Here is a 12,500-nt window from a genome sequence, read left to right as displayed (position 1 = left end):
TGTCCTACTGTGTGTGTGTGTGCGTGCGTGCATGCGTGCGTGTGTGTGTGTTTCAGTCCCTCATTGTAACCCTAAATATTAGGCCCCCCTCTCTATGGGGACAATGGGAGCAGCATAGTAGGATTACCATAGTAGAGTACCATAGTAGAGTAGCATAGTAGGGTACCATAGTAGAGTACCATAGTAGAGTACCATAGTAGGGTACCATAGTAGAGTACCATAGTAGAGTACCATAGTAGGAGTACCATAGTAGAGTACCATAGTAGAGTACCATAGTAGGAGTACCATAGTAGAGTACCATAGTAGAGTACCATAGTAGAGTACCATAGTAGGGTACCATAGTAGAGTACCATAGTAGAGTACCATAGTAGAGTACCATAGTAGAGTACCATGGTAGGAGTACCATAGTAGAGTACCATAGTAGGGTACCATAGTAGAGTACCATAGTAGAGTACCATGGTAGGAGTACCATAGTAGAGTACCATAGTAGAGTACCATAGTTTAGTACCATAGTAGGAGTACCATAGTAGAGTACCATAGTAGAGTACCATAGTAGGGTACCATAGTAGAGTACCATAGTAGAGTACCATAGTAGGAGTACCATAGTAGAGTACCATAGTAGAGTACCATAGTAGGAGTACCATAGTAGAGTACCATAGTAGAGTACCATAGTAGAGTACCATAGTAGGGTACCATAGTAGAGTACCATAGTAGAGTACCATAGTAGAGTACCATAGTAGAGTACCATAGTAGAGTACCATAGTAGGAGTACCATAGTAGAGTACCATAGTAGAGTACCATGGTAGGAGTACCATAGTAGAGTACCATAGTAGAGTACCATAGTAGGAGTACCATAGTAGAGTACCATAGTAGAGTACCATGGTAGGAGTACCATAGTAGAGTACCATAGTAGGGTACCATAGTAGAGTACCATAGTAGAGTACCATGGTAGAGTACCATGGTAGGAGTACCATAGTAGGAGTACCATAGTAGAGTACCATAGTTTAGTACCATAGTAGAGTACCATAGTAGAGTACCATAGTAGAGTACCATAGTAGAGTACCATAGTAGAGTACCATAGTTTAGTACCATAGTAGAGTACCATAGTAGAGTACCATAGTAGGGTACCATAGTAGAGTACCATAGTAGAGTACCATGGTAGAGTACCATGGTAGGAGTACCATAGTAGAGTACCATAGTAGAGTACCATAGTTTAGTACCATAGTAGAGTACCATAGTAGAGTACCATAGTTTAGTACCATAGTAGAGTACCATAGTAGAGTACCATAGTAGAGTACCATAGTTTAGTACCATAGTAGAGTACCATAGTAGAGTACCATAGTAGAGTACCATAGTAGAGTACCATAGTAGGGTACCATAGTAGAGTACCATAGTAGAGTACCATAGTAGAGTACCATAGTAGAGTACCATGGTAGGAGTACCATAGTAGAGTACCATAGTAGGGTACCATAGTAGAGTACCATAGTAGAGTACCATGGTAGAGTACCATGGTAGGAGTACCATAGTAGAGTACCATAGTAGAGTACCATAGTTTAGTACCATAGTAGAGTACCATAGTAGAGTACCATAGTAGAGTACCATAGTAGAGTACCATAGTAGAGTACCATGGTAGGAGTACCATAGTAGAGTACCATAGTAGAGTACCATAGTTTAGTACCATAGTAGGAGTACCATAGTAGAGTACCATAGTAGAGTACCATAGTAGAGTACCATAGTAGAGTACCATAGTTTAGTACCATAGTAGAGTACCATAGTAGAGTACCATAGTAGAGTACCATAGTAGAGTACCATAGTAGGGTACCATAGTAGAGTACCATAGTAGAGTACCATGGTAGAGTACCATAGTAGGAGTACCATAGTGGGAGAACTAATCAAATACATGTCGGTGCAAGACCCTGCAGGGCCTGTAGCTGATTGGGGGGCTTCCTTCCTGGAACAGATCTAGCTCTTCAGCCTGCCAACTCTTCCACCTGCCTGTCTGCCTGCCTGCCTGTTTGCCTGCCTGCTTGCTGGCCTGCCGGCCTGTTTGCCTGCCTGCATCTGTCAGTGTGTGAGAGACCTCAGACTCCATATCGAGCAGCTAAGCATTTAGGTCACTGTCCCCCCCCCCCTCTCTCTCTCTTTCTCTCTCCAGTGCAGAGATGATCTTGTTCCTAAATGACCCGACCGGTGCTGTGCACTAATCTGACAGAGCCCTGACTCCGGGGTTCCAGGACAGAGCACAGTGGTCCATGTTGGTGTAACCTGGGTATAAGGATCTTTAAGAGGCTTACTCCACTCCTGGGACGCCTCTGTTTACTGACAGTGCATGCTGTAAAATCAAATCAATATGAGGGGGAATGCTAGCAGGCTAGCAGACTAGCAGGCTAACATTCAGGGAAATCAGAAGGGTCGTTGAGGAGATTATATGTTTATAACCAATATACATATATGTCACCGAATACAGGGTGGTGTGATTTTCAGAGCCTCACCAGCAGCTGCTGAAAATGAGCTAAAATCAGCATTCATAATTCTTGAATGTACTGTTTGTACATGTCTTATGCAGTGCTCATGGTTGTATTATGTAGCTCTCATACCAAGGTGTTTACCAAGGTGTTAGTAGTATGTTTACATCCATACTGGATCATTATTAGAGCGCAGGACTTTTAATAACTCTCTGACAAAGCAAACATCTCTTTAATCCTCACCCAAGACGGCTGCGTTCAATGAAACTGGGTGGTGCTGCTTGTCCCTGTGTGAAGAAACCTATTAAAGTCTCACAGCAAACGCAGATACAGCACGTAACATCCATTTAGTTAAGCCTTATCCTCTCCTCTCCTCTCTGGCCTGCCTGACTCTATCTACCCCGCAGGAAATTACCTAATATTTACTTGATCTTATATTCTGAGGATTAAGTGTCTGTGTTTATGTGTGTGTGTGTGAGTGTGTGTGTGTGCGTGCGTGCGTGCGTGCGTGCGTGCGTGCGTGCGTGCGTGCGTGCGTGCGTGCGTGCGTGCGTGCGTGCGTGCGTGCGCGTGTGTGTTTGTGTTAAGACCCGACTAGCACTCTGGAAGCATTTCACCGTCATTTCGTCCGTTTAGAGCAAATGACTCCTCCACCCCGAGAGGTGTTCCATTGCAAAGAGAGAGAGAGAGAGAGAATCGGAACGGCGAGACGTCCAATCAGAACGATGAGACGACACGTCACATGACGAGATGTGACCTAATGGGGGTCGTGGTCTCGTCGGAGGTCGCGTATCTCATTTAGCAGAGCGGAGAAGGGCAGACAACAGTGAACGTCTGTGTTTTCGGATATTGTCCATGTCTGTCTGATACCGTCTGTCTGTTTCTGCAGAGTGACCGGGGAGTGACTGGGTGTGTGATTTCGGATAATAGGATGTTGATGCACACCCTGATAGGAGATGATGGGAGCGCTTTTCCTGCAGTGTTTTGCAGCAGACAGTGAGCTAGGCTCACTGGGAGAGTGTTCAACAACAACAACAACATCACAGGGGGAAAGAGGATGTGAGTCATTGCTTGATCGTTCCCTTGATTGGTCCTATTCCCTCATATTATCTCTGACAGGTTGCCTAAAAGCACATTTTAACACAACCATGAAACAGACCTAACCAGCGAAAGAGCTGATACATTCAGACCTGGGTCAAATATATATGTCATGTACTTTCAAATACTTGAGCTGCGGCCTGGTAAAATGGAACAAAGGGAATCGTCCCAATTGTGCTAAACCAAGTGCAGCATACTGATAGCAGTATTTGAACGTGGTCTGAATAGACAATGTCTGATCATGTATAAGGCTTATTCTTTGTGTGCTTTTCAAAGTGATCAAAGACTACACGGGCATCGGGGAGCGGTGGAGAAACACGAGGCGTGAGAAGTGTTGTTTCTGAGGTAGTTTGGCTCAGGCACGTCGGAGACGAGAAGGGACGGCGGGGAGAGCAGAGCAGTCTGATGAGACACCTGGAGACAGAGAGACAGACGACATACAGGAAGGCACGGCGACACACCTGCTGGTGCCAGACTCGCTTCTGACACCACACACACGCAAGGACCCTCGCACGCACAAACACACGTGCAAACGCACCCACGCATGCACGCACACACGCACACACGCACACGTAGACACACGCACTCACACGAAAACACACACACACACACACACGCGCAGACACACACACACACGTAGACACACGCACACATGCAAACACACACACACACACACACACACAGACAGACACATACACACACACACACACGCACACACACACACACACACACACACACACACACACACACACACACACACACACAGGTCACTACCGTATGTAGCACATCCCCTGTCAGGGTTACACACACTGACACAGAGACAGAATGAGTGTGACGTGTGTGTGTCGGTGGTGGTTACACGCTTTGGCGTGTGTGTCTGGTTGTGGCGGTAGTGTCATGACACGTTGTGCTGGTGTGGAACCAAGCGAGAGTGTGACCGACAGATAGGTCCAGAGGGTAGTTGCCGGGTTACGTGTCGCCGGGTTACATGTGAGAAAAAAGAGTGAATCATCCTGTCAGACTATCAAAACAATACATCTTAAAACCCAATTTTTATAAGGTGAGGCTTGATGGTTTAGAATACTGCAGTGGCTGAGGTAAAGTATGTCTGACCAGTCCGAATTTAAACGTAGACGGGGATCGTATATTATTTTTTCCTGCAGGTTTTGAATATGGAATGATCCTTTAGCCGGTTTTCTCTCGAACAGAAACTCATCACAGAAACTCCTCTCCCCTTAAATTAAAGAGCGCTCATGGGAAGACGAATAGGAATTGGTGAGAAGAAAGGCGCCAAAGCATCCGTCACACTCCTGAGATAATGGCCGGTTTAGGGGACACATAATACTGTAACATCCGCTTCAATAATACTTCAATGGCTCTACTTCAGTGACACAGCGATGGCTCATTTCTCTTAAAGAAAGAAAAACCCAAAAGAAAGCAAGAAAGGCACAGTGAGAATCAATTAGAAAACACCAGATATCCCACTCACCCCCCCCCCCCCTCCCTCCCCCCCCCCCCCTCCCTCCCCTCACCCCCTCCCTCCCCTCCCCTCCAACCCCCTTCTTCCCTCCCTCAGCCCTGAATGACTGGTAGTCATGCACTTAAGAGGGATGGTTAGGAGGGATGGGGATATTAGGAGGAGGGGGATTACGATGGGGTGGGGTGGGGTGGGGGGTGGGGGGGGGGGGGTTAAGTGAGGGGACGTAGACAAGCACACACCTTCGGTGTGGGAGACAGGCAAAGAGATCTCCATGCAAGCGGCGGACTGGGCCTTGCGGAAGGGAGGTCGGCCGGGCCCTCTGCGGGTCAGCCTGGGCCCCTCCGGACCGCCCGGGATGCGAGGCTTTCCCGTCAACACGGAGCAGGGCTGGGAGGTGGGGCTAGTGCAATGTCCATTGACATGATCTGCAACAATGGCAAAGCATTAGCAAAGAACTTGGAGAGAAGAGAAGGGAAATAAAGGGGGGGAGGGTTGGGGTGTGTGTGTTTTGTGTGTGTGTGTGTGTGTGTGGGGGGGGGGGGGGGGTTGGGAGGTTGTGTAGGAAAGTAGTGAATCAGAGGAAGAAAGAAAGAGAGGGAGGGAGAGGAGGAAGAGAGAGCTGCAGGGAGAGAGAGAGAGAGAGAGAGAGAGAGAAGGTCAGAGAGAGAGAGAGAGAAGGAGAAAGAGTGCGTGAGAGAAGGAGAGAGAGAGAGAGAGAGAGAGAGAAGGAGAGAATGGGGAAGCAGTCATAACAGAGGGAGCAGCATCATACAATGTGTGCCAAGACAAAGAAGTACTGATGAAAGAGAAAAAACAGGTGAGTATTCAGTAGGATCAGGCATTGAACAGGAGTTGTTCATCCTCACATTGTTTCTCTCCCCAAGACAGAGAGTCTTACTCTCGCTGTATCAAACTTTGTTTTACATTTGAGAGATGCCAATGAAATTCAGGTCATCAATATTTGACCAGCAGAGCCAGACCAGATCAGACCAACATCAGGGGAAGTGGCGCAGGACTTCAAATAAACATTAAAGGAATGAGAGACCGTACTATATTCTGTAGGTTCCTGTCTTAATCAATATTTCAACACAGCTGGTTGCACTTGGTTCAGGCCTACAGTGTCTGAAACAGTATTCTGCTGTATGGCTCTCAGAAGAGAGCCTGCTTTGAGTGTGTGTGTGTGTGTGTGTGTGGGTGAGTGAGTCTACAGTACTGTATATGTGTGTGGGTGTGAGTAACCTATACTGTATGTGAGTGTGTGTGTGTGTGTGTGTGTGTGTGTGTGTGTGTGTGTGTGTGTGTGTGTGTGTGTGTGTGCGTGTGTGTGTGTGTGTGTGTGTGTGTCTATAGTACTGTATACTGTATGTGAGTGTGTGTGTGTGTGTCAGTGTTTTGCCTATTTGTGTGTGCATGTGTTTGCCAGTACACAAATTATATTTCCTGATCCAAATTGTATATGCTAATGAACTAGGAAGAAAACCAAAATGGATTCTGTTGTGTTGTCGTGGCCCTCTTCTCAGTCTCACTGTCTCTCTGTCTGTCTCTCTGTCTGTCTGTCTCTCTATCTCTCTGTTTCTCTGTCTGTCTCTCTGTCTCTCTCTCTCTTTCTCTCTCTCTCTCTGTCTCTCTCTCTCTCTCTCTCTCTCTCTCTTCATAGTTTCGTCAGCCAGAGAAAAAAACCCCTGTGCTGCCAAGAGGGCCATAATTAAGCAGCTGATGACGTCCATGTGTGGAGAGAGAGAGAGAGAGAGAGAGAGAGAGAGAGAGAGAGAGAGAGAGAGCACTCACTCTTGCTTTCATTTCTTGACAGTTGTGGAAACACAACTTGAGCCTTTTCCTGACTGACATCTCCCACAGAGACAGCTCTGCACATTTCAAAGGAAAACATCCAAATCATTTAGTCTGGGACAGGGAAGCCTGCTGGGAGCTTTTTTAGAATTGAGGACTATATTCCTAATGGTAGTTGGCATAAAGGTAACGACGGATTCTGATGCTGGACAGGTCCGTGCATTATCTGTGTTTTGGCTCAGAGTCATTTCAGAATCATTGTGAATGAATAGAGAATTCCAAATTCCAAATCCCTTGTTTGTGGTTCATTAATGCAAAACATGATTCAGTTTTCAAAGTGAGGATGAACAAATCTGGGGTGCCACCCAGTCCGCGTGCGTTTCCAGCCCTGTTTCACAGCAGGCTGTACCAGGGCAATACGCGTCTTGACGCCATTTTGTGTCTTGTGACTTCAGGGTTTTGGCATCATGGAGTTTGGATCCGAAACGTAGGGAATCAGTTCTTTGCCCTGGTGCAGTCTGTTGAAAACTGGTCCACATCAGGAAATATGTTACTGTACCCCCCACCCTCACACACACACGCGCCTACGCACACACACGCACACATACACACACACACACACACGCGCACACACACACGCACGCACGCACGCACGCACACACACACACACACACACACACACACACACACACACACACACACACACAAATAATTAAATCCCAAGGAACACTCCCACTGTGTAGAGACCAGCAGATGTACAGTATGCTCTTAATGACAGACAGCTGCTGAAATGGTATTAGGTCTAATTATAGACATTAGTATGCTAATAGACCAAATAGGACAGTAATTACACATAGGGAGGGTCTCTGTTTCTCTGCATTTATGAGATCTCATGTTGATTATCAAGGTCATACAGGATGTAACCTTTTCGATGACGTACAGTCGATTCTTTTGCCATGATTCCTTTTGACCATTTCTCACGAATAACTAGTGGGTGATTAACTATGTCTGTCTATCTATCCATCTATCCATCTATCTATCTATCTATCTCTCTTTCTTTCTCTCTTTCTTTCTCTCTATCCATCTATCTGCCTGTCCGTCTGTCTGTCCATTTATCTCTATCTCTTAACAATGGGATCACTCTCTCTCTTTTATGTATTATTTGTATTCAATTTCATTTCTGATCATCCCTTTCACCTTACAATCAAGTAAAGGTTACACTCTTTTCCAGTATATTATAGTATAGTGTGGAGGTGCGGTAAACAATGTATTTACAGTATACAGCATATTTCAAACCTGTCAAAGAAAAGTAGTCATTATTTCACAGAAGTCACAGATGTTATTTGCACATTTGTGTTCATGAGTTAAAGAGGCAGAGTTGTTAATCCAGAGAGGGATACAGGTGAGACACAGCAGAAGCATGACAGAGAGGAGACCTGTGATAGCAAGGTGTAAAACGGGTTAGGGATGTGCTGAGAAAGAGCATTGTGTCATTGGAGGGAATGCAGAATGGTCCAATCACAATGGAGTAAAGACCGTTTGAGGAACGGAAATGGTCCAATCACGATGGAGCAAGGCTGTTTAGAGGTACAGCAGAGAATGGTCTAATCACAGTAGAGAAAGGCTGTTTGGCGAAAGAGAATGGTCCAATCACAATGGAGCAAGGCTTGTATAGAGACAGAGGATGGTCCAATCGCGACAGAGCAAGTTTAGAGATAGACCTCTTTACCATATATGGTCATGAGGTACGAATCACCTTTGGAAACACTTGCAAAATGTACAATAAAGAAAATGCTCACAAACAAATCAAAATACGGAGAAGTCAAAGAAGACGGACACAAGGGGCCGAGTCAAGTGGAAGAAGTGAGTGATAAGAAAAATACTTTGATTGATTGCATGAAGAAGAAACTGCTTTGAGAGTGACAACAAGAAAAGGAAAACAAACGTAAAGTCAAATATTTGCCAATAGCAGGACAAAAGAGGAGGAAAGTAAATGAAATCAAATGAAAAGAAGGAGTGGAAACTGCTGGCTTTCGCCTACCGTACCAAGATCAGTCTTAAGATCTGTTGGCAGACTTAACTTTCTGCCCGGTCCCTTTACTGAAACAAAAGAAATAGGAAAGAAAGGAGCAGTTAATCTTTTCCAAAGGAAAAATAAACAAAACAAACCAAAAATGGAACCAAAATATCGAAGCCAAAAAACGATGCAGAACCAAAAGATCAAACAAACAAGAAACCAACTGAAATATTTTGTCATTTTTACGGAACGTGCATAAGTGTGCCAGTCGCACAGGGCAGGCAAATGCAGAGGAGGCCGTTCCCATCGCATGCTCCACGGTATTCCCAGGCCAGCGTTCCCACTTATACCCGATCCGGATCAATGAAACCAGGAACCCCACCGTTACTACTGACAGGTCTCTTTTTTCAAAGGCCCGTTGGACATATTCTCAAAAAACTATTTTTCTCAAACTATTACTAAAGACGATTAAGTCTGAAACCATGTCTATTGGCCATTTAGCGTCTGTAATGTATTTCTATAATTGCATCTTGGTTTGTCAGGATTCGCTAAGGCCTGGGGGTCCTAAACAGAAGAAGAACAAAGAAACTGGCAACAGAACTCAACACAACCATGAGCAATACAAAAACAATACAAAAACAATACAAAAAACACAATCAAACGAGTAGGTAGGAACAAAAAGGTTCAACATTTTGCAAGCATTTTGCAGTAGGTACAGAACTGCAAAGGTACATGTTGAGAGAGATGGTCGGTCACCCCGGCAGGTTGGAAGGACACACTATGACAACACTGCTATTGGTGTATCGGATGATGATCCGGGTTTTTAGGACACGTAAGATGCTGTAGGAACGACATTGTCTGAGTTAAAGACTCCTAGTACCATTAGATTGTGTGTGTGTGTGTGTGTGTGTGTGTGTGTGTGTGTGTGTGTGTGTGTGTGTGTGTGTGTGTGTGTGTGTACGTGTGTGTGCGTGTGTGTGTGTGTGTGTGTGTTAATGCATACGTGTGTGTATGTGTGTGTGTGTGTGTGTGTGTGTGTGTGTGTGCGTGTGTGTGGAAACTTAATTCCAGAATATTTATTATATTGGCTGCCTCCAGTTCAGATGAGGTGGTAGGTATTGCTGAGGTGTGATGGAGGTTCGGAGTCGTTTTGTGGTAAATTGCCTTGTTGAGAGCCCAGAAATCGAAAGGGATTTGGATGTAAATGAAACGTTCCCCTTGTGTGGTGCTGGAGAGGAAATCATTGCGGTGTCGTAGTGTAATTTAATTCAGGGATCAATAATGTGGGTCTTCCAGCCTTACAGGTAAAGCCTATCAGATTAGTGTTGTTGTTAATGAGATGAGCTGTGTGTGTGTGTGTGTGTGTGTGTGTGTGTGTGTGTGTGTGTGTGTGTGTGTGTGTGTGTGTGTGTGTGTGTGTGTGTGTGTGCGTGCGTGCGTGCGTGCGTGTGTGTGTGTGTGCGTGCGTGCGTGCGTGCGTGCGTGTGTGCGTGCGTGTGTGTGTGTGCACGCGTGTGAGTTTATGCCTGCATGTGTGTGGGTGGGTGTGGGTGTGCGTGTGCGTGTGCGCGTGTGCGTGTGCGCGTGCGCGTGCGCGTGGGTGTGATAACCAACAGTGACCAGATGCTGAAGCCACAATGTGTGTAAAACCGTGTCGCGACAGCAGGCTTACAACCACACAATGACAGCACCGTTGTACCAATACTGCTGTTTTTCACCGGCAGAACTCTCAAACCCATTTAACAGCTAATTTACATCATTTACAAAATTCACATGGGAATATCTATGCTAGATAAAATATGTTTGAACAAAATTCAAATGTGGATGCACTCTTCATGCACCAATGCCTTTTTAAACAAATGACTAAATTAGCATATTTGGGGAAGTAATTGTGTTTTTATCATTATTAACTTTCTGCGGCAGAATGGCCAGGCTAGTTGTGCCAGTTTCAGAAACTCAATATGAATGATTAAAGGAACACTACAATCGATAAATCAATTCTGTTTACGCCTACTCCTAAATGGCATGTTATGGTCAATGCAAAGGGAACGTATTGATCATATTTTCTTCTGTTTGAAATCATTAGGCTTCTTCTTTTTTTGAGTGTGTGTGCATGTGTGCGTGTGTGTGTGTCTGTGTGTGTGTGTGCACATGTGTGTGCATGTGTGCGTGCATGTTTGCGCGTGCATGCGTACGCGTGTGTGTGTGTGTGTGTGTGCGCGCGCGTGCATGTGTGCGTGCGTGTGTGTGTGTGCGTGCATGTTTGCGCGTGCATGCGTACGTGTGTGTGTGTGTGTGTGTGTGTGTGTGTGTGTGTGTGCGTGCGCGTGTCTGTGTGATTTTGGAGCCCTGTGGCGGGGATATCATTTTATGTTGTGGATTATCAGACCGACCTGTCACATGCACATTGATGATGACAACAGAGGCCTATTGCTGATCGGCCCACAGACCACGTCCCTGTGGCAAAGCTGAAGCCATACAGTATGAGTTAGCCTGCAACATCACGGAGTCCATGCAGTTAGACACAAAACGAGGTGGACGGTGAGTATTAGACGCAGTCACAGTAGGTTAGACACGGGGTAGAGTGAGTTAACAAGCACCAGACAGACAGACATGAGTCAGTAGTACAGATGGATGATGCTCAGAGAGGGACAACAGTCACCAGCACTGTCTTGAGAGGGAAACAGGACAACATGGAAAACACGACACACACGGCGGAGGAGGAGTCACAGGAGGAGCCGGAGGGCTAGGGAGGAGGAGAGCCCTCGTGTCCATCTCTCCTTTCCTCACTCCTCCCTCTTTCCTCCCTCCCTCACTTTCCTCAGAGAGCTACTGATGGAAGATGCAAGGCCACAGACCAGATCCAGCGACACACACACACACACACACACACACACACACACACATACACACAATGTGAAACAAAACAGCGCCCCCTACAGCCGGGGCTGAGACAATGCAACGCCGACAACAGTCTTCCGCACAGATGCATGGGTCACAATGTAGAAGCCGGAGTAGACAGCCGAGGGTACGAACGCACTCCATATTCTCGCATGCAACGTCCGAGAACCAAACCACCCACCCACCCACCCACCCACCCACACAACCAGCCAGGGTTGGGGTCAATTTTTAATATCGATTCGCTCACTCGACGAACTGAACTGAAATTCAATTTCATGATGTGAAAAATGACCAGTATGTGTTCTGCAAGAGGTTTCTCAAGTCACGCATTGAATTCCAATTCACGTCTTGCATTGAGTGAATTTCAATTCATGTTCACCCCAACCCTGCAAACACCCCCGCCCCCCCCCCCCTTCCCACTCCCCCCACCACCTCACCCCCCACAACCCCCCCCCCCACACACACACACACACACACACACACACACACACACACACATACACTCCCCCAGGGAGACAGAGCTCTATGAGGGACAGCGTCCCTCTGCGGTGTCCCCCTTCTTACCGTTATCCAGTAAGTAAAAGACAGGGCTGCAGTGGCTGGCCCTCAGACTGGCCACCGGCTCGGGCAGGGAGCGGGGGTCATTGTGAAGGGAGGATGGGTAAGGAACTGGAATAGGAAATCCAACACAACACACAGACAGCTTCATCAGGAGGGAGAGAACAGACAGAATGGGTGAGCAGGGAGAGAG

The 12,500-nt window shown here is 46.4% G+C and overlaps 1 protein-coding gene across 1 annotated transcript in view; it reads right to left on the bottom strand.

Moving 5' to 3' along the window:
* stxbp5l (syntaxin binding protein 5L) overlaps positions 1–12,500 on the bottom strand; it is a gene marked incomplete at both ends in the record, with an annotated part of 122,645 nt that overhangs the window by 9,939 nt on the left and 100,206 nt on the right. The window contains 3 exons of the mRNA XM_083681437.1: positions 5,283–5,468; positions 8,878–8,931; positions 12,314–12,418. Of these exons, the coding sequence (XP_083537563.1) occupies positions 5,283–5,468; positions 8,878–8,931; positions 12,314–12,418 (345 nt within the window). The remainder of the gene's footprint in view (positions 1–5,282; positions 5,469–8,877; positions 8,932–12,313; positions 12,419–12,500) is intronic.

Source organism: Argentina silus (genome assembly GCF_951799395.1).
Source record: "Argentina silus genome assembly, chromosome: 12".
NCBI classification, from domain to species: Eukaryota; Metazoa; Chordata; class Actinopteri; order Argentiniformes; family Argentinidae; genus Argentina; species Argentina silus.
This window is presented reverse-complemented; position numbering and strand designations above follow the sequence as displayed.